Consider the following 24,521-nt stretch of genomic DNA (forward strand, 5'->3'; position numbering starts at 1 on the left):
AACACATTCAAATAAATTAAATAGTGCAGCAACACCTGGTCGAGGTAGCTTTACCTTGGGGTATGGAGTTCGAAAAGTTGGATAAGGGTTTGAGTCCCAGACAAAACATGTGGTCAAGAGGGAAAGAATCTATGTTTAAAACATCGACTTTCCAGGTACATTGGCTTCTGTTTTCTCACTGACTTGGATGCATTTAATACCAATAGTTCATTAGTTACATGTTGCTTTGCCTATTCCACCAGTTAACATTTGTTCCCAGAAGGCACTCGCTCTGGAAGTAACAGACCTCCTTCTCCTAAGAACCTGTGTAAGCTGGCTGATATTGACTAGGGTTCTGCTGATTGCGATTGCTCCTGCATTCAAACGAATATGTTATTTGTAGTACCACCATGTCCTTTGCTTGCCAGTCATGAAAATGGGACACCTGTGTTTTGACTGTCTCACCAATGAAGTCATTTGGACTAGGTGCTTTGGTATGAATACATGCATACCAGCCAACTTGAGGTCAGGTGGCTCTAATGTCAAAAAATCTTGTTTTAAACTAATTTCACTTCATTTATTTTTATCACTATTATTTATTTATTTTCCAATAAACTTGAAAAGTGTAGCAGGCAGAACAACTCAGGAGACCTGTGGCCTCTTGGTAGGAGCTGAACAGCAGGCAGGCATCCGGCGTGGTTGGCTTTATGTAGCTGGTGGAGGAACTGGCTGCCCACCCTGTAGGCAGGGGAAGACACTGAAGCATTTTTCAGTAGTAAAGTGACAAGGCCACTTTTGTATTTTAAGTCACTCGGAGAGTTGTGTAGACTCAGCATTTTTGAAGAAGCAAAACTGTACTAAGTTTCTTGCCTTTAGTCATTTTTTTCTCAAATTCACTTCAGGAGAAAAAAAAATGAGAAGCTATCATAAGAAAATGGTAGGAAGGATGCAAGGATAAAATTTAACTGATAGAGTGGTTGAATGTGCGGGTGAGTGAGAGGGAGGGGCAGGGATAATAGCCAAGTCTCTGACCTTAGCTGAGTGGAGAACGATTCTGTGGCCAAGTAAAGTTGTCATGGATGTGAACAATATTGTGATGATTGCTGGGGGGGAGGGGATTATAAGGGGACTAAAGAGTAATGGGAAAAAAACACAATAAAGATTAAAAAGAAGTTAAAAAATGCCTTGAGTTGGGTGTCCTATGGGACTTCCAGGCAGTAAAATCCAGAAGCAAATGGATATCTGTACAAATAGGGGTCCATTGTTGGGTGAGAAGAGAAGTAGACCAAGACTTTTGATCTATAAGGAGCAAACATATCAGAGCCTTAAAGGAAAAAGAGAAAGAATGAGAGACAGGGCCAGGTGTTATTGGATTTAATGGTAGGAGCTAATCTTGTTCTAAATCATTTTCAGAGGAAAAAGAAGAAGAAACAAAATTGTGGTGGGTTAAGAAGTAAGAGAGGATAAGGTGTCAGCATTGAATGTAGATGCTGCTTTTGAGAAGTTTGGATGAGAGGGGAGAAAAGATGGGGTGGATTTCATTTGTAGGGTTGGTATGGGTTGTTGGTTGTTTGTGGTCAGGTGCAACAAGCTGGAGGTGGGTTTAATCTTCAGAGGAGAGAACAGAGATACAGACGAAGGGGCTCAGGATGGACTCAGCCTGGAGGAGGTTGGGGGAACATTCCATAACTGCTTGCCAAGTAACTGAGTTTATGCTCAGACAGTGTGTCTAGAATTTCCACCTCTGCAAAGAGCCCATGGAACACCTTCCAGTGAAAAGTATAAAGCTGCTCTGTGACTGTGTGATTTTAGGAAGAAAATACAAAAACTGGCAACTGTATAACAGCTTGCATACAAACATATGTGTGTACATGGGTATATATAGACACTTTGCACATATGCACGTATGAATCTATATATTTCATTGTGTGTGGGGAACCTGAGGTCAGAGTAAATATGACTCGATAAACCTTTCACTGTGCTATGATTGAGCCCAGGCCTTTTCCTCGGGACAGACTTCGTCATGCCTAGAGAGGAGCCTAGAGGGTGCCAGTACAGGCAGTCTGCACTCTGCTCCCTGGTTCACAAGGCCTTGCAGCCTCAGCATCGGGGGCCTCTCCTCCGGCACCTGTAGTGTGGGAAGTGCTCAGTGGTTTCCTTGAGCACCATAAAGCCCCTCCTCTTCTTAGGGTGGTGGCACTTCCCATCCTGGCCCCCTTGCCCAGACTCTACCCTCAAAGCTTCCCTGTGTGGGCTGTCCCCTGGGCTCTTCATACTTGCAGACTTTTTCTTTAAGGCCTGATTTCAAATTCTCTCATCTTTCTCTACTGCCCAGATTCTGCCAGTTTCTGAATGTAGTATTTCTCCTGTTCCTGCTCAAGGCCCTGCCAACTCAGTGCTCTCTGGAGCCACACAGACCTGGTGAGACTCCTGATCCAGTCACGTACCAAGTGGAAACAGCTGGGAGAGTTACTCAGCCTTACTGAAACTGGTGACACCTCGTGGGTTATTGTGAGCATTTCAGAAGAGAACATCTGTGAAGGGTCCCGCTCAGTGCCAGGCTTCGTCAGTCTTCGCCCCTTTCCCCCACCCGAGTGGCCTGGAGCTCTTATCCACACTTCCCAGCACCGAGCACACTAATATAATTAGCAACAGCAGTCTATCTAAAAGGCAGTTACCATTTAATTGCTCGGGCCCCAGCTAGGCTAAAGTTCCTCTTCATGTACTTCTAATTTGGAGCTAGGGGTTTTCAGTCCTGCCCTGGCTGGTCACAAAATCACTGCTTTAGAGAGAATTGAAAATAACTTCAGGCAGCCATTGGTTACAAGATAAAAAATTTGGCGGTTCCTTTCATTTTGGCCATGTTGCTCCTGGCCATGGAACAAATCGGGCAATTTTAAGCTACATCTTTCTGTGAATTATTCTTAGTAAATTATCCAGCTTGGTTAGACCAGCTTGCTCTCATGAAGGCATGCCCTTCCCCATATGCACTACACTGATCTGCATTAAAATAAATTAATGTGCCTTTTGTATACATTCAGCCTCAGAACCAAGTTTTGAGCATCTCTTCTTAAAAGACATTTATTTGTATTACATACTCAATTTAAAGGAATAAATCCCCTTCCTCAGCCTGCAAGGTTTGTTTGTTTTTGTGCTACTGTGAGAACCTAATGCCCAAATGAAGACAGTGTGTTTTATTTCTCCTCCAACCCAATGTCGCGTGAAGCAACAGCAGTCTCTAATCAGGAGGAACCCAAAGTCCTTTGAGATTTTTGACTCCGTAGCTTTCATATTAGAACAGCACATGTGCATTTGAGGAAACCTAGATTGCCTTAAGCCACGCGGAAAGCATTTACATCTGAACCACTTTACGTGTGATTGTGAGTTAAATCCTAAATAACTTCAGCAGTTTGCGATTTGGAAAACAGCCTTGGCCATATACATTCTCCCTTAGTTCTTTTTCTGTTAAATCTGATGCCAAAGTAAATGGAAGCTGTAGAGAACCTTTGAACTCCTCAGTTCTCAAATGACCTCACTGAAGTTGGATTGGCAGAGCCTATGTTTAGTTTCCAGAGGAAGATTTTTTTTCTTTCCTTCTTGAAGTGTACACATGACAGTTACCTCCCTTGGTGGAAGGTGCAGCATCGCTTCCTGGGCCCTTCTGGCCTTGAGAAATGGGCTGTCTGCCATCAGGAGCTAATCATAATCAGTGCAGCTCTTGGGGAGCCTTGGAGTTGCACCCACTGCTTAGCCCCTCTGCTTCACAATGCACTCATCTTTGCTCTTCCCTGTCTCTTTCTGTTTCAGAAAAGCTGTTGAAAGCTAGAGGGCTATACACTTCAATGCCACCTTTTCCTGTGAGGGCAAGTGCTTTAACTTCTCGAAGCTTCAGTTGCCTTTTCTGTAAATTAAAAATTAAAAATAGTCCTACCCCTGGAAATCCCTGTCTTCTCTGAACATTTTATTTTTGTACTCATGATCAGATAATTCATTACACTGTATTGTTCATTACTTATTAATTTATAATAAATAACCATTTAAATCTAATAAATGGCACGATATGTGTATATGCATCCATGTACACATAATATAGTGTTTTATACATACACATACACACATATAACATATGCATTATACAACAGTGTGTTCTTATGAATAGACCAGGTGCCTCTTGAAAGAAGGGACAATGGCTTCCACTCCAGTGCACCATCCTTAGAGCCCAGTGTGATGCTGTGCACACAGTAGGTTCTCAGTAGACAATCAAGTGCAGCTTTACACAGGTATCTTGTTAGCCCTACTTTGCCATAGTTAACAAAGGAAAGTATTATCCATCAATCAAGCCAGTATTCAAAAAATTAATTTTACTTCCCTTCCCTTTTAGTGTGCTATTTCTCTCATACAGAAATAACCCTGTAGGGGAAAACAACACATGTTTTATACCCTAATGCAAAGGAACATATTACATGTTTGCTGACCCTTTGAAAAATAAATGTTTATGTAAGCCTTTGATAGGGGCGCAATTTACAAAACATTTTTCTCCCTTTTAGCCCCGAGAAGCCAGTACTACTTACCATAAATTATTACCATTTGGGTATATTTGAGAAATAGCCTCATGTAGACAATTTCTTAGTTCATTATCCTAAAATTAGATCTCAAATTAGGGTGGGCTGTACGTTGCATGGTCTTAAAGTTGTTCCTCACTGCTCCCCAAGTTCAGTCCAAGCGGTCAGTCATCATGCCTCTGCATAAACACAGTCAGGAACAGGGTGGGAGGCGGAGCTCACAGCTGCTGCCAATAGCCTTCTTCTGTTTTGAGGAAGGCATCTCTCACTGGAGCGCAGAGTGTTTAAGCATCTTTATGAGACGCAGAAGTGTAAACACCCGTCATGTGTGTTACCGTCATTGCAGGAGAAGGGAGACGACTAATTGCTACTCAAAAACATGCATGACTTGTATATTACAAACCTGAGGACACTCTTCTCAAAAGGAGTTTATTATGGGCTCTGTATGTTGAGTGCCCCGATTGTGAGCATTAGGGGAAGATCAAAAATAGTCAACAGAAAAATACCCTGAGGGCGTGTGTGGAAAGGCCGCGATAAAGAACCGATGGTGCTGGAATCAGTCATACCTGGCTTTGATTCCTGTCTCCATTACTCAGTAGCTTTGAGCAATTTACTTTTCCCATCTGGTCTTCTGTTTCCTCATCAGTGAAATGAGAAATGATATTAAGGATTAAATGAGGCTAACTTTATAAAGCCAAACATCAACATAGTGTCTGGCTCAAAATGGTGTTAAATAAATGGTAGCCAGTATGAGCATTATTATTGTCTTGTTACTAGTACTATTTTGTTAGTATTTGTATTAGTATTATCATCATCATTGGAAACTTAGCCTTTTGACCGACTGCAGTTGACACCAAGGTAATGGCTATATCTTCTGAAATGAAAATGTGGTGTGGGGCCCTGGCTGGTGTAGCTCAGTGGATTGAGCACAGGCCTGCGAACCACACGATCGAGGTTCGATTCCCAGTCAGGGCACATGCCTGGGTTGCAGGCCGGTTCCTGGCAGACCAGTTCTCAGCAGGGGACGCACAAAAGGCAACCATACATTGATGTTTCTCTCCCTCTCTCCTTCCCCCCTTCCCCTCTAAAGATAAATAAATAAAATCTTTTAAAAAAGAAGTTTGCTTAAAAAAAATGTGGTGTGGGGACTCTGAAATGGGCACCTGTCTTAGTAGCCAATGAGAGATAAGGGGTTTAATAGGAAGTGTCAGCCCCCCGACCTCCACCTCCTCCAGTGGATCTGTGGGGCTCAGCTTTTTCACCTGCTGACACTGCCATAAACCTTTTACACATACCGTTCCTTACTTAAGGAGCTGGGGGTGCCAAATACTGGTCTTATCCTGATGCAGAAAAAATGTCAGCTGATTTTTTATGACTATTTTTTAGGCCAGTGTTGTCCTAGTGAAACAACTCTTCTTTCCCCCAAAAGCCCCAGTGTGTAGCATTTGCTCATTTCCATGGTGTAAATACTGCAGACATATGCAACTTCAAGCTCCTAACATGAAGGCACTGACCACAGAGTTGGAAAGAGATGTGCACAGTTGCTCATCTCAGTGCAAGCTGGCTAGAGTGTACCACTGGGTCAGCCTGAAGCATATATTGTGACAGTGTAGAGTGGATGATTGACAGCAAAAGTTACAAGCAAATACGGTAGGGGGAAAGTAGTCTGTCCTCAGAATGGATCATTATGACATTCTTGGCCAACTGAATTCATACAAAAACTGAGTTAATGCCAGATTACTTGAGCAACATGTTTCAATGCCTTTTTTCTGTCCTTGCTGTGAACTCCCCAGTCATACTTCAGACAGAAATTATTTCCTAGTCTCCTGTGCTCTTGAGGGAGGGGAGGGGGCTTTCCCTAATCACTTCCTTCCTCCTCTCTTGATTTCATCCACTACTGCCTTTGCAAGTGTTTCCTATCATATTTTTGTAATATTCACATGGACTTGACATCACCACAATAGGTAAGGGCATTCCTGCTTTTCAAAATACTATAGAAACCAGAAAACTACTGCCCTTCATAAATCTCTATCATGTTACTTCCATTTTTGGTAACTTGTCATTTTTTTGTTATTTGGAAATTTTCACTGTTATTCAGACATGCCTACCTCTTTGTTTTCCATGAATGAAGAGGGTAACTTCAACCTCTGGCCACCTTTCTTTAGCTGGTGCAGATTTAATTTTATTCTCCCCCTCATGATGGTTGAAAACCACATGACAATGTATCTAGGAAATTACAGTGCTATAAATACATTTCTGAGAATTTTTAATTAAGTGATGACACCTAGAACATTCTCATTATAGTTAGGTCCTCAGAGATGATAAAACAGAATCGTCTTGGGATATGGTCCTGTTTTCAGCAACTCATCCCTGGAGCAAGCAGAATTTTGTCATAGAGCATCTTTGAACCATTGACACCAGTCGATGATTTTGTCAGCATAGAGTGGATTAAAAAAACACAGGTCTTCTCACTGAAGACCTCTTAAAAGTTATCTGAAAGCCTAGTAGCTGAAGCGGAAGAGAAGCCATTTGAGATCACTGATTTGCCTTAAACCATGATGCCGTCTGCAGACGTGCTTGAGATCATCACTTGTGCCGTTCTCATCCTTGTGAGCTCGGTTGGAAACACGTGTTTATTTTATTCTACCAGGAAATGCATCACTGGGCATTTGCAGACATCCTTTCTTCTGATTTTCAGTCTTATATTTGTCCACCTCATTAAAAACTTGGTGGTGAATGCCATGAAAATTGTTTATTCTTCTGGTTTCATGTTGGATTCAGCTGGCTGCAAAGTTCTGCACTTCACCACAGCCCTGACGACCTCACTGGCCATCTGGTTCATGTTATACTTTGCATTGCTCTACCACTGGAAGCTTTACCAAACTGTCCACCCCTTAAACGAGTCTCAAAACCTGGACCATCAGAAGCCTTCCTTGAAGATGGTTGCTGCACTTTGGATGGCTGGTGTGGTTGTGCACATCCCAGTTTTCATCTATACCAAAAAATCAGAATATGTGAATGCAGGAAATAGCACACACCCCTTGGCCACCAGCAGAATTCATATGGATTGCCTAAGTGACTTCAGAAACAAGCAGGTAGAGTTTTACTATGGGAAAATGTTTTTAGTTTTGATTGATATTCTCCCTTTAGCCAGCTTAGTCTTTGTCTGTTTCTGGATGTCTTTTCTCCTTTCAGAAAGAAAGAAGATGACATATGGTGACATCTGGATTGGAGATGATGATTCAGAAATTGAAATTCTTAGAGGAGCCAAGTTCAGTATATTATTAATGTGGCTGATTGCTCCACTTTGGATTTCTCACTTTATCTTAGTCAATTTCTTAAAAGACTTGGCAGCCTGTGTCTTTTTCCCAGCTGTTCTCACAGCCCTCTCTTCAGGCTTCTCTGCTTTCAGTCCTTTCCTGCTCATGCTGGTGAATTACAAAATGAAGTTGGTGTCCTTCTGGGGTGCTAAAAAGGAAAAGCCAACACTACAGCTTGCAAATGTTACTCTTTCTCCATACGCTTAATGTAAAAAGAAAGGAAACAAACCTTGGTTTTAATCAATGGAGGATGAGCCCCATCATTGGAAGGCGCAGCTAACGTCTCCATGGCCTGCATCAATATATCATTTCTGAGAGGGAAGTTAGGAGATTGACTCCTCTCAAAATAGACATTTGAGGGAAGCTGTTCAAGAAGGAGACGTGTGAACACTAAGTTGTTGTAAGTTGAACACAGATAATCATCACAGCATTTGTTGTTTAGGACAATACCGAGACTGTTAACATAGAAGTTATAAAGTGACTCAACTGTAATCACAGTCTGGATATGAACTCCACATAAACAATATTTTAAGTATTTACATATTTACTCTGTACAAGGTATTGTGTTTAAAGCAGCATATTGTTCAAACTGTGGGTAACACTCCTTGCTGAATTCCTAAAGATACTGAGCAGTAACCTCGTGTTTTCATCTTACGTTTTTATTGAAATGCTTTGACACATTGGAAATGCATCACTTAAATTCACTGGGATCCGTTTTTACACTTTTAATCATAGCACCTCATCCAAGATAGAAGCATATTTTGTTAATTTTCCTTCCTTTAAGTGTCTTTAGTAAATTGGGGCTAGATGAAAACACTGGATGAAAGCATAGTGTTTCTAAATGACACTCTGTATGTACGCACAGATGTACAGGTACTTGGTTACTGTAAACATTTAGCCCACTATGCTTGCTTAACTACCTACGTATCAAACTATACTCCAGTTCAGGAAAAAAAGGGACCTCTATTTTACAGAGAGTTTATTTCAATTTTTGGTTATTAAACTAGAACATTTTAATTGGAAGAACTGGTAAAACCTTCATAATCTGATTTCTGGATTTGGATTCAATAAAAATAAGCACAGCATAATTATAATTTTCAATACATAAGCAGGATTTTGTTTGTCACCTTTAGCCAGTGTAGACATTTGAATTTGATGAATAATTATTTTAGGTGTTGTGTAATGCATACATGTGGTGTAAGCATTGAATTTTAAGCTAATTATTACTGGATTCTTGCATTTTTCCATTTTTCTTCTTCACTAGTAGCCATGAGATTTATTGTACTGTAGTTCTGGGGAATGGATATCCCTACATTGAGATTCCTACTCTAAGAGGATCTCATCTAAAATTATAAACCTAGATCTCATTAACAGGAGAAACTTAGAACATCTTTGCTGCCATGAAGAACTATGGAGAAAGGAAATTTTAAAGCAACCCAGGCCCAAATCTTGTAGAGTTTTATAGGCCAACGACTGTCCCTTGTATAGCACTGGGAATTAAACACGCATATACAATCACACACACATACACATGTGTACACAGACTTAAGACCTTGTGAGTTTTCTGGGTGGTCTTCATGGGAAATGTTTAGTCGAGTCCACTGAGGCAGTTTAATCAGAAGGACACTAGGCATGGATCCTGCATAATGAAGTTAACATCTGTTGAGATGGGGAATGTGGGGAAGGGGTCACCATCTTTTAATTAAGTGCAGATGTAGTCAGGACTGGGACAAGTCACTGATCTTAGGAAGTCGTTCTCCAATGTGGTTACGGGACCAGAAGAATCAGCATCACCTGGGAACTTGTTAGAAATATAACTTCTCAGGCCCCAACCCAGACCTATTGAATCAGAAACTCTTGGAGTTGGACCCAGCAATCTGTTTTAATAAACCTTCTGGATGATTCTCACGCCTGTTGGCCTTTGAGAACCACTGGTCTAGTGTTGCTCCGAAGTTTAGTCCTGACAAACGTTGAGAGGTTTGAGGACAAAGCCAAGATAACTGACTCCCGATGTAGTTAGTCTTTAATGCTCCCCACGTACATGGCTATTATGTCTACTTTGGTCTAAAATGGGAATCAGGATTGTCATCTGTGTCCCATACATTTGCAGTACTTAATTGCCAAACAAATCCACTGTAGAAATCAAGCAATCTTTGCAAAATCAGGAGTAAAGCATGACCACTTCAGGTGTGCCAAAAATGTGGAACTCGGATTTGGATAGTTTCCGGTACATAACTGAGTTAGAGATCCAGTTCCCAAATCATTTCATAGTTCTTTCCAGAAGCCAGTGCAAGACACAGTTGGCGTAAGCCCAGGCTCAACTTCCTAGCACTAGAAATGTTTCCTTTTTCTTCCAGGATATTTTCTTTTTGTTTGGATCACATTAGGTCATAGTTTTGTGGAATCCGTAAGTCTTCATCTACAACACAGAGTAAAGCATGTTCTAATGGTATGAGTCATGTCTCAGCTTTCTTTAAAGTTTCTCTTTCCCTCTCCCCTCTCTTCTCTTGCCCTCCCTTCTCCTCCCTTACCCTCCGTTACCCTCCATATTTCATTCACCTTTCTGGTGGGATCGGGATGGAAAACAAAATAGGGTAAGGAAAGATCGACAGAGATTGTCATGTGGCACCCTGGAGAGGGGTTGAAGTCAGTTGGGACTGTCCTGAGGGTCTGGTTCGGCTTCGTGGGTATTTCCACTGCCATCTCAGACTGCACAGAGTCTTAGAATTAGAAGGTCCTGTATTTCTCCTTTGCAGTACATGATTCACACTGTCTCCCTCAGAGGGTCCCTCTAGACCTCTTAATGAACAAGTTTTACCGGGGTGGTTATGATCTTGTAGAGTGCTGCCCACTCCACATCAGCCCATTTCACATGTTATTAGTGGGAAGTCTTTGCTGAGATCAGCACCCCTGAGATTTCCTCTAGTGTCTACCCTTGAAGTCACATTCTCCTTTTACCTGATGGCTCTTTAGATTCCTAGGGCAAGGGAAGAATGCTTTCGTCTCCTCCAAGTTAGACATTCCCTTAGTTGTGCCGCATGAGACAGAGTTTTCCTTACTGTGTCTTGGTACATTCCAATTTACCCAAGGCCTTCTTAAGAAGTGGCATGCAGAACTGAACACAATATATTTTTTCTTGTGTTTTATATATATATATATATTCTATTGTACCTTCTTTTTAATTCTCTATGCAGCTTCTATGAGCATGAGTTTTTTCCCTCTTTCCAAAATAATTTTAAATATTAAAGTCACTATGAATCACACATGCACAAATTTAAAAGTACTTCTGCCTATATGCTTAAAAAATTAAGATCTTTTCAAGCTCTGAACAAATAGTGTAAGTTGGTTCATGCTCAGTATTTAGATTTTAGAAATAATGAAATGACTCCCAAATCATTTGCAAGAATTTTAAACTATAAGTTAGGGCCGCAAAACTACCAAAAGGCCGACAGCCTTTATCGGCATTTGTCAAAGCAGTTCTCACCTCTAGAACAAGTTTTTTTTTAGTACGGTGCTCTTTAATAAGATACAAGGAAAGATAGCTATAATCAGATTTTCTTTAAAGATGAAATTGAAGGATTAAACCAACTGGCTATGAAATATAATGTTTCACGAACTAGTTCAGGAATATCTGTGGGCAAGGGATTTTAGGGACACTTTTCTTTCATGATGATCATGTCTACCATTTCTATTTAGACTCCGCCAGAGAGAGGAAAGAGCAATTTATTTGGTGTTGCAGCTGTTGAACACTGAAAGCAGTATAATTCAGGGCAGAGAATGTCCACAGAGTTCTGACCTCTATGGTTCAAAGACATGCCCATGCTTCAGAGAAATCCAGGGTTGGGGGTGAATCAGAAGGGCTCTGGACTTGTTATTGAGGAGTGGGTTGTATGAGCTGGTGTTGCCCCTACGTGGTAGTACATAACCTTGGCTAAAACATTTCTAAGCTTTGCCATCTATAAAACAGTTAGAATATGACTGCAAATCATAATGCACTTCCTCTGCCTCCCTTACAGAGGGAATTATAAAAGTCAGATTAAAAAATACTGAAGGTGATTTGAAAAATAATAAAATGTTCGATACAGGTAAGCTGTTACTATTCCATTGAAGTTGTGGCAAGCCGAAATAAGGGAGAAAAGCATATTTACCTTCAGAAGTCCTGGCTGTGTGTCTGTGAGGCCATTATACAACCTCTCTGAGTCTTGGTTTGCTTGTCCCCACAAAAGATATTATAAAGATATTTATCTCCCAAGGTCTTTGTGAAACATGAATAAGAGAGTATATGTAAAAGCACTCAGACCCAGACCCTGGTGCAAAGTTTGGCTTCATGAATGTTTCTGCTCACACCAGAACGGTGACCCCTCTTCCTCAGGAGCTGCTGCAGGCTCAGTATCTTTCATTGAAGTCTCCTGTCTGATACTAAACCTTCACTTTATTTCTCCAACCATGACAGAGAATTTGGTGATCCAAGAAGATGTGCTCTGTTTACACTCTGATTTGGAAAATACTCCCCCCAGCACCCCTGCTTACTGCCCCAGCTTGGCCCTCTTACTTCCACACCTCCTTTTCTTTGTAGGAAAAAAAAAGAGCAATAGGTGCTGAATCAGTGTTATTCATTTTTCTGGAAATTCTGTTTCAGAATTTCAGCCTTTGCCCACGCTATAACCATTACCAAACTCAAGAGGTTCACTTCTCGGGGGTGTTGTATTAAAAGAGGTCAAGACCTTGCTTGACCTTAGGTACTTTTATTTACTTGCAGCAAATAAAAGAGAGGGGATCGCATGGAAAGCTCTGTCTCCCAGAAGGCAGATGTAGCCATCATTTAGATACACTATCTGGTTAATTACATGTCGATGTCTTCTTGGCAGTGGGCCAAACTTATCAGGTTGGGTTCTCTTCAGGCTCATGGGGTTACAGCTGCACCTGCAAAATACTGTGCTGCATTTTAACACAGCAAGAATGTCATTTAGTAAGAACCATGTGGGCCTTGAGATCCTTGAGACTGGCCTCTGTAACATAACTACTGCCGGGAACACTTCCTCTGGCCCTGCCACTCCCTCAGCATTCATACCCTCATCTTCCAGCTTCCAGCTTAGACCTCACCTCTTAGGCAGACTTCCCTGGTCACCAAGGTCTGGGTCAGGTGTCTCAGGCTCCTGTGCATTTATTTGTCTTAGCAAGGGCTGCATTGTATTGCAATGGCTTGTTCTCTCGTCTGTCTCCCTTGCGCTGTATGCCCCGTGCAGGAGTGGAGAGCAGCATATGTCTCGCCCAGTGTGCACACACAGGAATACTCCATAAATGAAGAAGTGCAGGAAATCTAGACAGCGTGTGCTTTCCCTCTTTCTCCTCGTGTGTGCTTCTTGGCTCTCCTTTAGTTGCCTCTTTCCAGTAGAAGTTTCTTGCCTCTATTATTTTTCTGCTTCAGGATTAGACATTTAGTGACGGCCATGCTTCTGGCCACTGTTGAATCAAAGAGTGAACGAAACTGAATCCAACATTTGGAACGAGTTGCTTCCTTGCCAGCCAAGCTACTGAGCCAACTGGGGACAACATTTCATATATTCCACTTTTTTCCACCCAAGCAGTTCGGTATTTAGTTTGTGATTTTTTTTTTAAAGCTCTTGCTAAAGAAAGTCAGTCCAGTACCTACGTGCAGGCTTTGGAACTGAAAATTTATCGTGGTACAAATTTGGCTCTGGGTCTGTGTGTCTGTGTAGTCGGGCTATAGGGAGCTGCCGTGTTTCCCCAAGCATTGGTGAATTAAAGAGTCAAGAGGAGTTGTAATGCAAGTCGATTGAGGTTACCTCATCACCAAATGTACTCTGTTCATTTATTTTGACAAGCCTTAACTTACTTTTAATTACTGGCCCTCATAGTTTACTGGTGAATGTAGCAATAGTGACTTTGGCAGAAAATGAGAAATCTGTGTAACGTGAGCCTTCAGAATGAGTCCATGCTGACTCCTTGTAAAATAGAGTGAGGCAATTCATTTTAAGAAGAATTTCAGTAGAGCAATTTATGTGATATGTGACTGTAGTCACAAATCAGTAAGCCTTTTTTTTTTTTTGTATTAAGCCAAGCACACCAGAATGTGTATGTAATATGAGGGTAGTTTCTCAAAGAAATTTTTTGGCCTCTCCAAACTTTTTCCACTGATGCTGCCATCACCCAACAGATTTTTGGAAGACTCCATTTAGAATTATTTTCAGGGTCAGTTTTCAAGTCACAGAAAAAAATTAAAATATCACCTGAACATCAGACTACTAAGGGGGGAGGCTGTTTTTGAAATTGCTTGTCTGATTTTGATTATCCTGTTGGACCCGTAATGGCTTTGAGCTCTTTCCCAAATTGAATCTTCCCTGAAGGAAGCTTTTGGCCCCTCACTGAGGCCCCTCATGAGAAGGTGACATGGTGTCGATAGACCCATTAGGGCTCCGAGCCCCTCCCACATCCTTTAACAGGCACGGGAGGGGCTTCTGTTCTTGGCAGTTTATCAGCACTCAGTGAGAGTAGGAAAAATCCTGCCGACATTGGGTAGAGTGGAGGCTGATCATTTTGTTCTTTGTTTTCTGTAGCCGAGCATTAGCTTGGAGTTTGGGTAAAGGCTCTCCCAGTGCTTTGGGAACATGAAAAGATGGGGCCAAAACACCGCCCACATATTCTGCGCAGCATACAGGTCCCACCCCCAGCCCTCTGTCCGCACATCCAAGTATTTTTATTCTTTCCCTCCCTACAAATCTCTCTACCCAAACTGGTAGCGCTAACCTATTGGGAAACATTCCCTTTACCTTTTGCTATTCTCAGCCTCTGTCCAATCTCCATCTTCACCTCTACCCCCTATAAAAAATGTAAACACACAGCATTCCTGCCTAAGTAAATAACATGTTAAAAATCTCCAGCATCAGTGAAAAGAAGTTGAAAGACCCACTGAGAGGAAATGGAATGATGATAATAGGTTGGCAGCGCTGAACGTAGGCAGACCTTGTGGGTGGTGTGCTGGGTGGTGGAGGGTGGCAAATCAGAAGAAAGCCTTTGGGACCTTGGTGAACCTGGGACAAGGAGGGCCAGGGCTGATAGGGTGGGGTGCAGTACGAAGGATCAGCGACAGGGTCCTGAGATCCCAAGGGCCCAGGGCCAGCTATGATGCAGAGCAATAAACCTCATGGTAAAGGATTTTAAGCCAGACTGCCTTTTCTGGGGAGGCTGAAAATATTTTTCACTTAGGTGTAAACCCACTCTTGTTGGTCTTGAGTAAGGTCAGTCCTCTTGTGTCCAAGCTGCTGGTCCGGTCTGATGAAGGGTGGCTTTGGTCTTGTTCTGGGCTTGCACTTGGCACACAGCTCCTGCTTTTCCCCTCTGTCCCCAACAGTGGAGTAGCACCATGCAAACCCACAGTGCCAATCACAACAAGACAAGAGCCCTTCCTTCCTCTAGTTGAACAGGGTGGGAAACATAGTCTCCACCTCGTAATATTTTATTACATCCCCAAAGGCTTTCTTTTCCTCATACTTGGAGAATGAAGGTCCTGTAAAAGCACAAATTGTAACATGCTGGTAGTTAATTTGTAAGAAATTTTATTTTGTTGCTATTGCAGTGTGAGAATTTGAAACAATCTTAGAATACAAATTCAATCTTAGAATACAAATGAAGAAAACATTTGGCAGGAGGCACCAATAAAAGAGGAAAAAAGTGGTATCATTTAATACTGAATTCCTTTGGAGAGGCCCACACTCAAATGTCCCCAAGGCGGGGCAGCGCCTGGCAATGAGGAAAGCAGATGGGAGCGGAGCTGGGAGACTGGGCATAGGCCCCCTAGACAGGTAGGGCCACTCAGCCAGCGGAAGCCACCTCTTGTCCTGTGGGGTGTGGGCCTGTGCTGCCACAGCTTCAGATATTTTTTAAATGAAGCCAAAACTCCAGATTTAATGTGAAATCACCCAAGGTCCACATGTTGGCAACTGACCTGATTGTTTTTGAAACACTGCTAGGGCCGAACACATCATATGTGTGGGCCAGACTCAGCTCACAGCCTCTGGGGCAGGCCCCCACAGCCGTATGTCCCACCATAGCCCATGCATCCAGGATCAGAAAGGGGACTCGCTGGTTCCCACGGTGGGCTGGTGTGTGGGGCGGAGCACTGGCAAAAGAGCGGGGTGAGAAAAGGGCCCACGGCCCAGTTCATTGTCCTTAACAGGTTGGATTATGTGCAGCGGCTGCTCCAACCTGACCTCATCCCTGACCTCACCCCTTCCCTTTGTATGCTGAATTTCTCAGATGGGGGTACCCCAGAGGGCCAGGTGCTCAGCGCATGGGCAGATGAGGAGGGGAGAGGTAATGCCATGGGACAATTCACCCTCCACAGAAAAGAAGCAATTAGTGTTGGGAATGTGGCAGAGATTAGTGAGCCAATAGGGGGTTTTGCACATCATAAATGAGGGTGTAATACTTTCAAAGTGGCACCTTGCAAAAAAGAAGCATTGAAGCCAAACCAAAGGGACTGGGCCATAGAATAAGGCATCTTAAGGGAGGTGGCTGCCCATGGAGGTCCATTAGGAAATAAAGCAGCATCCCAGGTCCCTAGGACCCCTTAGTCTGAGGCTGTGCCATCCCACCCACCGAGATAAATAGGATCAGTAGCTCAGGTCTTCCAGGAATGGGCTGGAACTGTTGTAACTCTTGTGCTCTGGACTATAGAATAAAGAAACTCATTGTCATCCTCCAAGTCCAAACGTAAAGATTTTCTGCTTTCGTATCATGATTTACATTATCCACTGGCTGTGTTCCATGAAAATGGTTACACTTGAGTATATTTTGCCCTTTATATTGTCAGAGCACCTCAGACTGGGGCTGGCCGCCTATTTGTTAATTTGCTTGGTGAAGACGTGTTCACTTGCATTTGGCATTTAGTTTCGTATTTCCATATGTGTAAAGATCCACTCAGCCCCCACTGTGATACATGTTTCTCTGCGGCATCTCCCCATGTTTCCATGTTTCTGGTGCTATTTTGTTTGCACCCCATCCTACACCCAGCACCACCGCTGCGCTCACCAAAGCCATGGAAATAGCCTATAATCCAACAAGTCACTGTGGAGAAAAGACTTAGTGAAAAGAAATTAGATTGGGGAAAAAGTCTGTTAGCTTGCAAGCTGGAATTCAAAGGTCCTGGGTTGTCTCAGAATCCACCAATGAAGGAGACTATTTTGAATAATTTGCAAATATGAGTGTGAGTGGTTTCAGTGAAAAGCTTCATGAGCATTAGAGAAAAAGTGATATATTTTTTGTAACCAGCAATTTTCTTAAGAACTTATTTTTAGATTTCTGTAAGTAATAAAATTATTGGCTATACGTATCTCTTATAATGTTTTTATTTTAAACCTTACTGTGATTATCAGAAGAACTTTTAATATTTATTCTACATGGATAATCTCACTTCAGCCTGGTAGTAGGATTCCTAATCATTTCATGGACTAATTCTATATCTGCTGTAATTTAAAATATATTTTAAAAAGTGCATGCATCTGGGAAGAGAAAGAGAGGAAACACTGACAATTAAACCAAGTGATGTGTTTGATATATGGGATGGCAAGTGATTATTTCTCCCTTTATTGTAATTCTACTATTTTTAGAGTTTTTTTAAAACCTTACAATGAGAAAGCAATGCCTTCAGAATAAGTTTTCTTTTAAAAATAAAAGGCATTCTTGCATTCTTGATCTTATATTGATAAGCTATTTTCATTGGCCTGGATTTATGTTTACTTTCCAATAATGTATTCCTCGTTCTTCTGCAAAGTATCCCTTAATAAAAAACCAAGTTACTCCACAAGTCTGAGTACATGAGGCAGTTTTATAATCAGAAAGACAAGTTAGGGGAAACAGAATCTTTCTCACTCTCCGAGAGTCGGCTCCAGGGAAGACAGCCGCACACGGAGGCTCTGCCAGGAAGTCTGCGTTTCTGTTCCCGACATCTGTGGGTGCCACTGCCACCGCCAATGGGGATGCTGATAAGTGACGAGAAAATGAACTGGGAGGTGATGTATCTTCTTGACAGATTCAAAGAATTGCCACAGGCAGCCCCGAGGCGAGTGCTGGCTGCGGACACTCTGGCGCCTGCATCAGGTCACTCTGGCACCGCTGGGCAGAGCCGTGAGACGTAGGGGCAATGCAGTAATAACTCTGTGGTTCCAATCTGTACTTAGAGCCTCTTTAAAAATTTTTTTTAGGAATGAACTGGAGGTTGTGCTTCAAATTCTGGAATATCAATAACTGGTTGTTAGTTGGTGTCTGTCCTTACTTGTGTTATTGCCATGGTGATCCAGTGTGCGTTGCTCTGTGCACGCATCCGGGGATGTGCCCACACTCACATGTGCATGCAGGGCACCCCATTCCCGCCCGCAGCCCGCTTTCCCCCAAGGTGTCCTCTGTGCTAGGTATGGGCTGGCTCCATCCTAGTGCAGATCGCAGAGGATGAGTTTGACCTGAGTCAGTGCTCGGGAAAGACAAGAAGGCACGAATGAAGTGAAGCCAAGGACCCAGGTGCTCACTGGGGAGCTGCCCCGGGAGCGGCAGGAGCTGTGCCTGACGTGTCTGGGCAGCCAGGCCGGGGACGTTCAAGGAAAGGAAACAACTCTCAAAGGCCGCACCAGCAGCAATGAGCTGATTCAGTTTGTTCATTCAAATATAGATAGAGTTTTTGTTTATAAAACAACCTACCCTTTCTCCTTTCTTTTCTGTCTTGTCCAGGAATTTATAAACACTTGACCTTACTCAAAATGTGCAAAGAAGAATAATGGAAGCCCCTGAATACCTTGATTTGGATGAAATTGACTTCAGTGATGACATATCTGTAAGTATTACTACTCGAAAGTAATACTTTCAGGAGAGTCTGCCTTTGCCTACATGGGTTGCTTTCTCAGCCTGTATATCCCGAACTCTTCCAACCACATTAGAACTTGACACCAGACATCCTGTGGGGCAAAGCATGGTTGGGGGTCTCCTAGACCAAGAAGTGAATCTACTTAACTGTGTGTGAGCTTGGGTGGGGAAAGCATTTAACCTTTCCTAATCTCTTTCATTGTTGCCAAAATTATTCACTGAGTATAAAGTGCCTGCAGATAGTGAGCGCTTTCATGGAGTTACTTATGCACATAATGAACCCCACTGGTGTTAATTCCCTTTGTATGACTGGCTGTGGCATGGCCAGCACCCTCCAGCGCTAACAAGTACATGGACTGAAGGATGGCCATGTTAGTAACTGGTGAACAATAAGAGGAATCCTTCCCGTCACTGCAGGTTTTGAAGCACAGGTTGGGTGCTTGTTGGAAGTGTTGAGGAAGAGTCCTGCGTCAATAAGGACTGGGCCAGCTGACCTCTGAGGCCCTGCTTCATCCCGTAAGCTATCGGACTTCTCAGAAGTCATGGCTGCTCCGAGTGGGTCCTGCGTGCACCCTGCTTAGAGCTGACTGTCTCTGATCCTGGGCCACACAGTCAGTTCTGCCTCATGCCCTCCCAGCCAGATTGGGTTCCCAGGGTATGACGAGAAGGTTGCTGTTTCTGAACTAGTCATCTGACTTTTCTCCTCAGAACCTCCAAAGTCACAGTTCCTTCCTTCCTCCTTCCTTCCTTTCTTTCTAAAGAGAAGTAAGCCTTTCTTTTCTTGTTTCACAAGTAAAGCTAGCCGAGCTGGCTGCTTTCAGTGATTTCTCTTTGACCAGTCACCAGATCCTCACCCTCATCCTTATCCAACTCCCCAACTCCCTCGACTCCTCTTTGCTTCAGTCATGGCTGGGGCTGCAGCAGTGGCCACAGGGGCAGATGGGACACAGTTTCTGCCCTTACATTCCATTGATGTCTCATAGCATAGCGCTTTGGGTCACAGCTAGAAACTGTCTCAAAAACATAAGCTTACTTGAACATGCCTCTGGCAAGCAGCATTAGTCCCTCCTGTTACTCGTCATTTTGAAATAAAATCTGCCTACGGTATGCGAGAATTGAAATATTGGGATGAGTTTGATGAATGGTCTGTTTTAACCTTGGGTGAGTCTTTGTACCAGGGAAAGGTGAAACCAGCCTTTCCACACGTCTGCTTCCAGACTATTTTTATTAATTCTTGTTAAGACCAATGTGAAGTGAATGTCTTCCTTTTTGCAGTATCTTTCTGTCTGTCTTCTCTCTCACTTTAAAGTACTATGCTTGACTTAAAAGCGTCCAGAGCATGGTTTTTCTTTTTTTTAAGATTTTATTTATCTTTAGAGGGGAAAGAGAGAGGGAGAGAAACATCAATGTATGGTTGCCTCTAGTGTGTCCCCTGCTGGGAGCTGGCCTGCAGAGAGCTGGCCTGCAACCCAGGCATGTGCCCTGACTGGGTATTGAACTGCAATCCTCTGGTTTGCAGACCTGCGCTCGATCCACTGAGCTACACCAGCCAGGGCCCAGAGTGTGTTTTTTTCTAGGACCACACCCTTCAAGGTGTTTTGAGCTGAGTGGGAAAGAGCGAAGAAAGTGAACGCTAACCTGGGCAGGAGAGGGTGGGGTAGAAGGTGTTTCAGAAAGGGAACTTGTGTTGTGATTAGGAGTTTAGGACAAAGTTTCTAAGCTTTGATAGTTAAGTTACAATTTAAAAGCAAAGCTTTGAAGGCACCACAAGGCTGGGCTCTAGACTTGTTCTGAATGTTGCTGGTTGGAGCACCTTAACCTCACTTCTCTGAGATACCTACTTAATGTTTAAAGTTTTTTGTTATTTGTTGTTTTTCTGTTTTTTGGTTTTTTTAGGATTGAGTGAAATAATATATGTGAAGCAGTCAGCTTGGCACTCAGTAAATTGCTCTTAAAGTGGTAGCTTTTGTTATTATTTCAATGAATAATACAATAATATTTATATGACCAATGGTGAAGAAAGAACTCGAGGGAAAAGGCCGGGCATCATGTCAAGCCTTTTTTTTTTTAACACTACAGTAGAGCAGTTGTGTTTACAGAAGAATCATCTGGCAGCAGCCCATCATTTTGCTGAATTAGGAATCTCCACTTAAAGGATAATAAAATATGTTAAGCAACAACTGAAGATGTTTAGCAAGCCGGGATACAGGATTATGCAACAGTTGAGTTTCTATAACTTGACCACTCTGAAACCTAAGTAAAGATATCCATCTGTAATTGTGTAACTCCCCTCAAACCTCCCCCCTTTAACTGCAATCTATTGTTTGGGTCTTTGACCTACATTTAAACTTATATCGGAAGGAAAAAATTAAAAGTACGTAGGACTGTTGAAACAATACTAATGGCTGCCATTCAATGAGCACTTACTACGGGAAAGGCATTATCTGTTTCAGTTTTCACAACTGGCCTCTGAAGAAGGTACTTCTTACCATCTCCACATACCATGTGAGGAACCCAAAGCATGGGTGTTACCCAGCGTGTCCACAGTCACCCACTTAGTTAGGAATACTTCGTCTCCAGAATTTATACTTTTAGCCGCAGTACTGACTGCTTCTCCAAGATGAAAACAGTCTATTGCAGTGGTCCTCATGAGGACGATTTTACTCACCTTCCAGGGGAACATTTGGCGATATCTAGAGATGCTTTTGATTGTCATAATTGGGGATATGCTACTGACATCTAGTGAGTAGAGACCAAGGATGCTTCTAAACAACCTGAAATGTGCAGGAAAATCTCCTACAACAAGGAATTATCTGGCCTAAGATGTTGATAATACTGGGGACGAGCAATCTGGCCTCTGTAAACCCACACGAAACTAAAGAAGCTTGAGTTTCACTGGCAACCTCTGTAACATCGTAGATCATTTTGTTATAGTTCAGCCCAATGCAGGTTCGGTGCCTTAGGTTTGCTAGAGCCGTATTGTTCCTACGCAGTGGTTTCATGTGGGAGCAGTAGAGATAACCTCTTAAATATGGAAATGACTTTTTCCCAGCCTTTTTAGGTGAACTAGAAGCAATAAATGTTACAGCTGTTTTGGGGCACCATGGAGACTGTTCCAATGTGACATTGAAACAATGAAGAAATGTTCAATTTGCTAATTTACTGGCATAAAGAGAACTGTAGTGTCCCGTAAACGTGCCTTTATTTTTAGGATTCTGTAAACCTCCACCTCAGATAGCCCTTAAGCCTCTTTCCTGGTTAAGTGGCATGAGCGGGGAGGGTAATGAGCAATGCGTTTGGAAAAGATGTTTACCAGAAAGATGCCCAAGTTTCAAACTGCTTTTCTTCTTCTCCAGTCGTAGCCCTAGGCTTTCTGTTCCATGATTTTTCCTCTAGTCATAAGCCTGGATCTTGTTTTAATTAAAACACAAGCTATATAATGATACAAAAAAACAACAACTAGAACTTTTTTTTTGCTGTTACCCTAATGAGACAAAACACAGAAAGGCACTTAAATATTTTGAAGTTTCCCAGACTTAAAAATAATGCTCATCCTCTGCAAAACTCAGGGTTTAAACTATACATTCTTGTCATCCTGCCATCGAACAGGGCAGAATGTTGTGCAATAACTGCAGATGTGTGAGGGAGGGATGACTACACGTAAACACAAGGGGTCAGAGCGGGGTCTTTCTGTCCCCGCAAATGGGCTTAGAGATCTCCTTACTCCAATGGAAGCCAGAGCCCTCTGTCTGAGAAGTGAAAAATGCTCTGGAAGACTATTTTACCTTCTGGTCCTTAGTAGCCATGGCATATTTATTAAGAGTGGCAAATTCGCTGGTCTCAAAAACAGTCTGCCCAGGACTGAATAAAGCAGAGTTCAAACCGTGGATGCACTGAAGAGCCCAACTCCTGGCCATCAGAGGTTGCCTATGTCACCGCCGCATGGACTCTTTGACTCAGTTATTTTAGTTAAACCTCACATCAACTCTGCAAGGCAGACCCTGTTTTAATCCCCTGTTTGCCAATGAAGAACATGAGGCTTAGAGTTGTCGTATGACTTTCATGAGATTACAGGCACGTAAGGGGCAGGGGCAGGATGTAAACACAGGACTCTGACCACACTGTTCCTCCCCTTCTGAGTGACTTAGTGGTGTAGAGTGGAGTGGTCATCTCACCCACAATCACCCTCAAACACGCGCTGACAAACTGCAAATAGCCTTTTGGAACTAATGTAGTTGTTATAAATGACAGATAAAATAAAACAGGCTAAAGAGAACTTAGGCAAAGTTTGTAATTTCACTGGCCCTCAACTTTCCTACCTTTAAAATAATAATAATCATATCTACCTGATGCTCTGGTTTTGCAGAGAAATTTGGAGTTTTGTATGTATGTATATATAAAAGCACCTTCCTATTTATACATACACCCGTACACATGCCTACATGTACACACACATGTAAGCGCACACATGCCTATGGGTACACAGACAAATGCAGCTGAGAAAAATGCTCTGTTACCGACACAGGCACCTCGTCACTTTCTGTGTCAGTGTGACTACAACTTTGATGGAAGTTGACATTTTTTGGTAATTGCATAACCTCTTTTGTGCAAGTCAAATGAGATCAAGATAAATGTGTCCTTCCCCTGTCCTTCCCCTTTGACCCAAGCCCTTGAAACCTGGAGTAATAGTACAGGGTTATATGGATTAATTTTCCTGAGGTTCCTGAACCACTGTCTTACAGAAAAGTAAGTTCTATGGCAAACACAGGATGCAATGAGTTTCCACATTTTTCCATCCTACAGATCAGGCTTCGGTTGCACTAGAACACCTGCCCGCCCCTGTTTTGGGTGCACCGAGTTTTACTCTACTCAATCCATCAGTACCCCCCAAATTTCATTGCATTTTGACAAAGAGCCATTTCACAGCCATGGGAGACATTGAGAAAGGGCACGTATTGCTTATCAAGTAGACTCAGGCGAAGAGTTGGGTAGGTAAAGAATACAACTTTTACCCTGATTTTAGGTGTGATAGACAGTACAGAGATATTAAAGGTACAATGAATTGGGCTTGCTCCACCTTTCTAGCAAGGAACCTGCCTGAGTAAGACCCTCTTATGCTTCCTTCTCTGCTTTCTTTCACAGGGCACCTGGCTGCCTCCGTCCCTTTTTGCCTTGTCTATCAGCCCTGCTCTTTGTGGCAGCCATTCTGCTCTTACCTGTATTAAAACTTTTCTTAATACTTCTCAGTATGATCTTGTTTCATTAACTGCTCGCATGTTCTTTTTCTGTGATGTCCTGTATTCAAGTGTGAATTACCTCTCATTACTCCTTTCTCCAGCCCCCATTATTAAAAGCTTCACACCTTGTTCTGATTTTGTATCTCCTATGTCTTACCTGGCTTTCTTAACTTCTGCTCAGAAAGGAATTAGGAGTAATTTAATCCAGATGAGATGAATTTTAAGTTCATGTCCCACACCTAGTGTTAGAGCCCAGGGCTAGAACCCAGGTCCCCAACTCTAAATCTTGGACCAGAGAGCCCTTCCTAAGAAAGTAGAGGGCAACTTTATGGATAGAATGTTTTCCAGAACGGGCAACTGTCAGATTTTTATATTTGTTCTTTTCTTACCTTATAGCCCTGAAAGTTCTTATCTTGCCTAATAGTCACAGCACTTATTAGATCGGCAATGCGGGGTTTTTACACAAATGCTTACCTCACATGCATAACTAGATTTTGTGCCAATCTCCTCAACAAATATTTACTAAATGTTTCCAGTGTGCTCAGTAT

At 42.6% G+C, this 24,521-nt stretch overlaps 1 protein-coding gene across 8 annotated transcripts in view; it reads left to right on the plus strand.

The window, feature by feature from the left end:
• SNCAIP (synuclein alpha interacting protein) overlaps positions 1 to 24,521 on the plus strand; it is a 142,939-nt gene that overhangs the window by 57,523 nt on the left and 60,895 nt on the right. For 7 of the 8 annotated variants that reach the window (XM_053665327.1, XM_037165553.2, XM_037165551.2 and 4 more), the window contains one exon: positions 18,605 to 18,707. In XM_053665327.1, the coding sequence (XP_053521302.1) occupies positions 18,651 to 18,707 (57 nt within the window). In that variant the 5' untranslated portion in view covers positions 18,605 to 18,650. Of the gene's footprint in view, positions 1 to 7,530; positions 7,637 to 18,604; positions 18,708 to 24,521 lie in introns of those variants that run through there. The other variant, XM_037165554.2, reaches the window with a different exon arrangement.

This window comes from Artibeus jamaicensis, unplaced genomic scaffold (assembly GCF_021234435.1).
Source record: "Artibeus jamaicensis isolate MK-2021 breed Jamaican fruit bat unplaced genomic scaffold, CSHL_Jam_final contig_402, whole genome shotgun sequence".
Taxonomy (NCBI): Eukaryota; Metazoa; Chordata; class Mammalia; order Chiroptera; family Phyllostomidae; genus Artibeus; species Artibeus jamaicensis.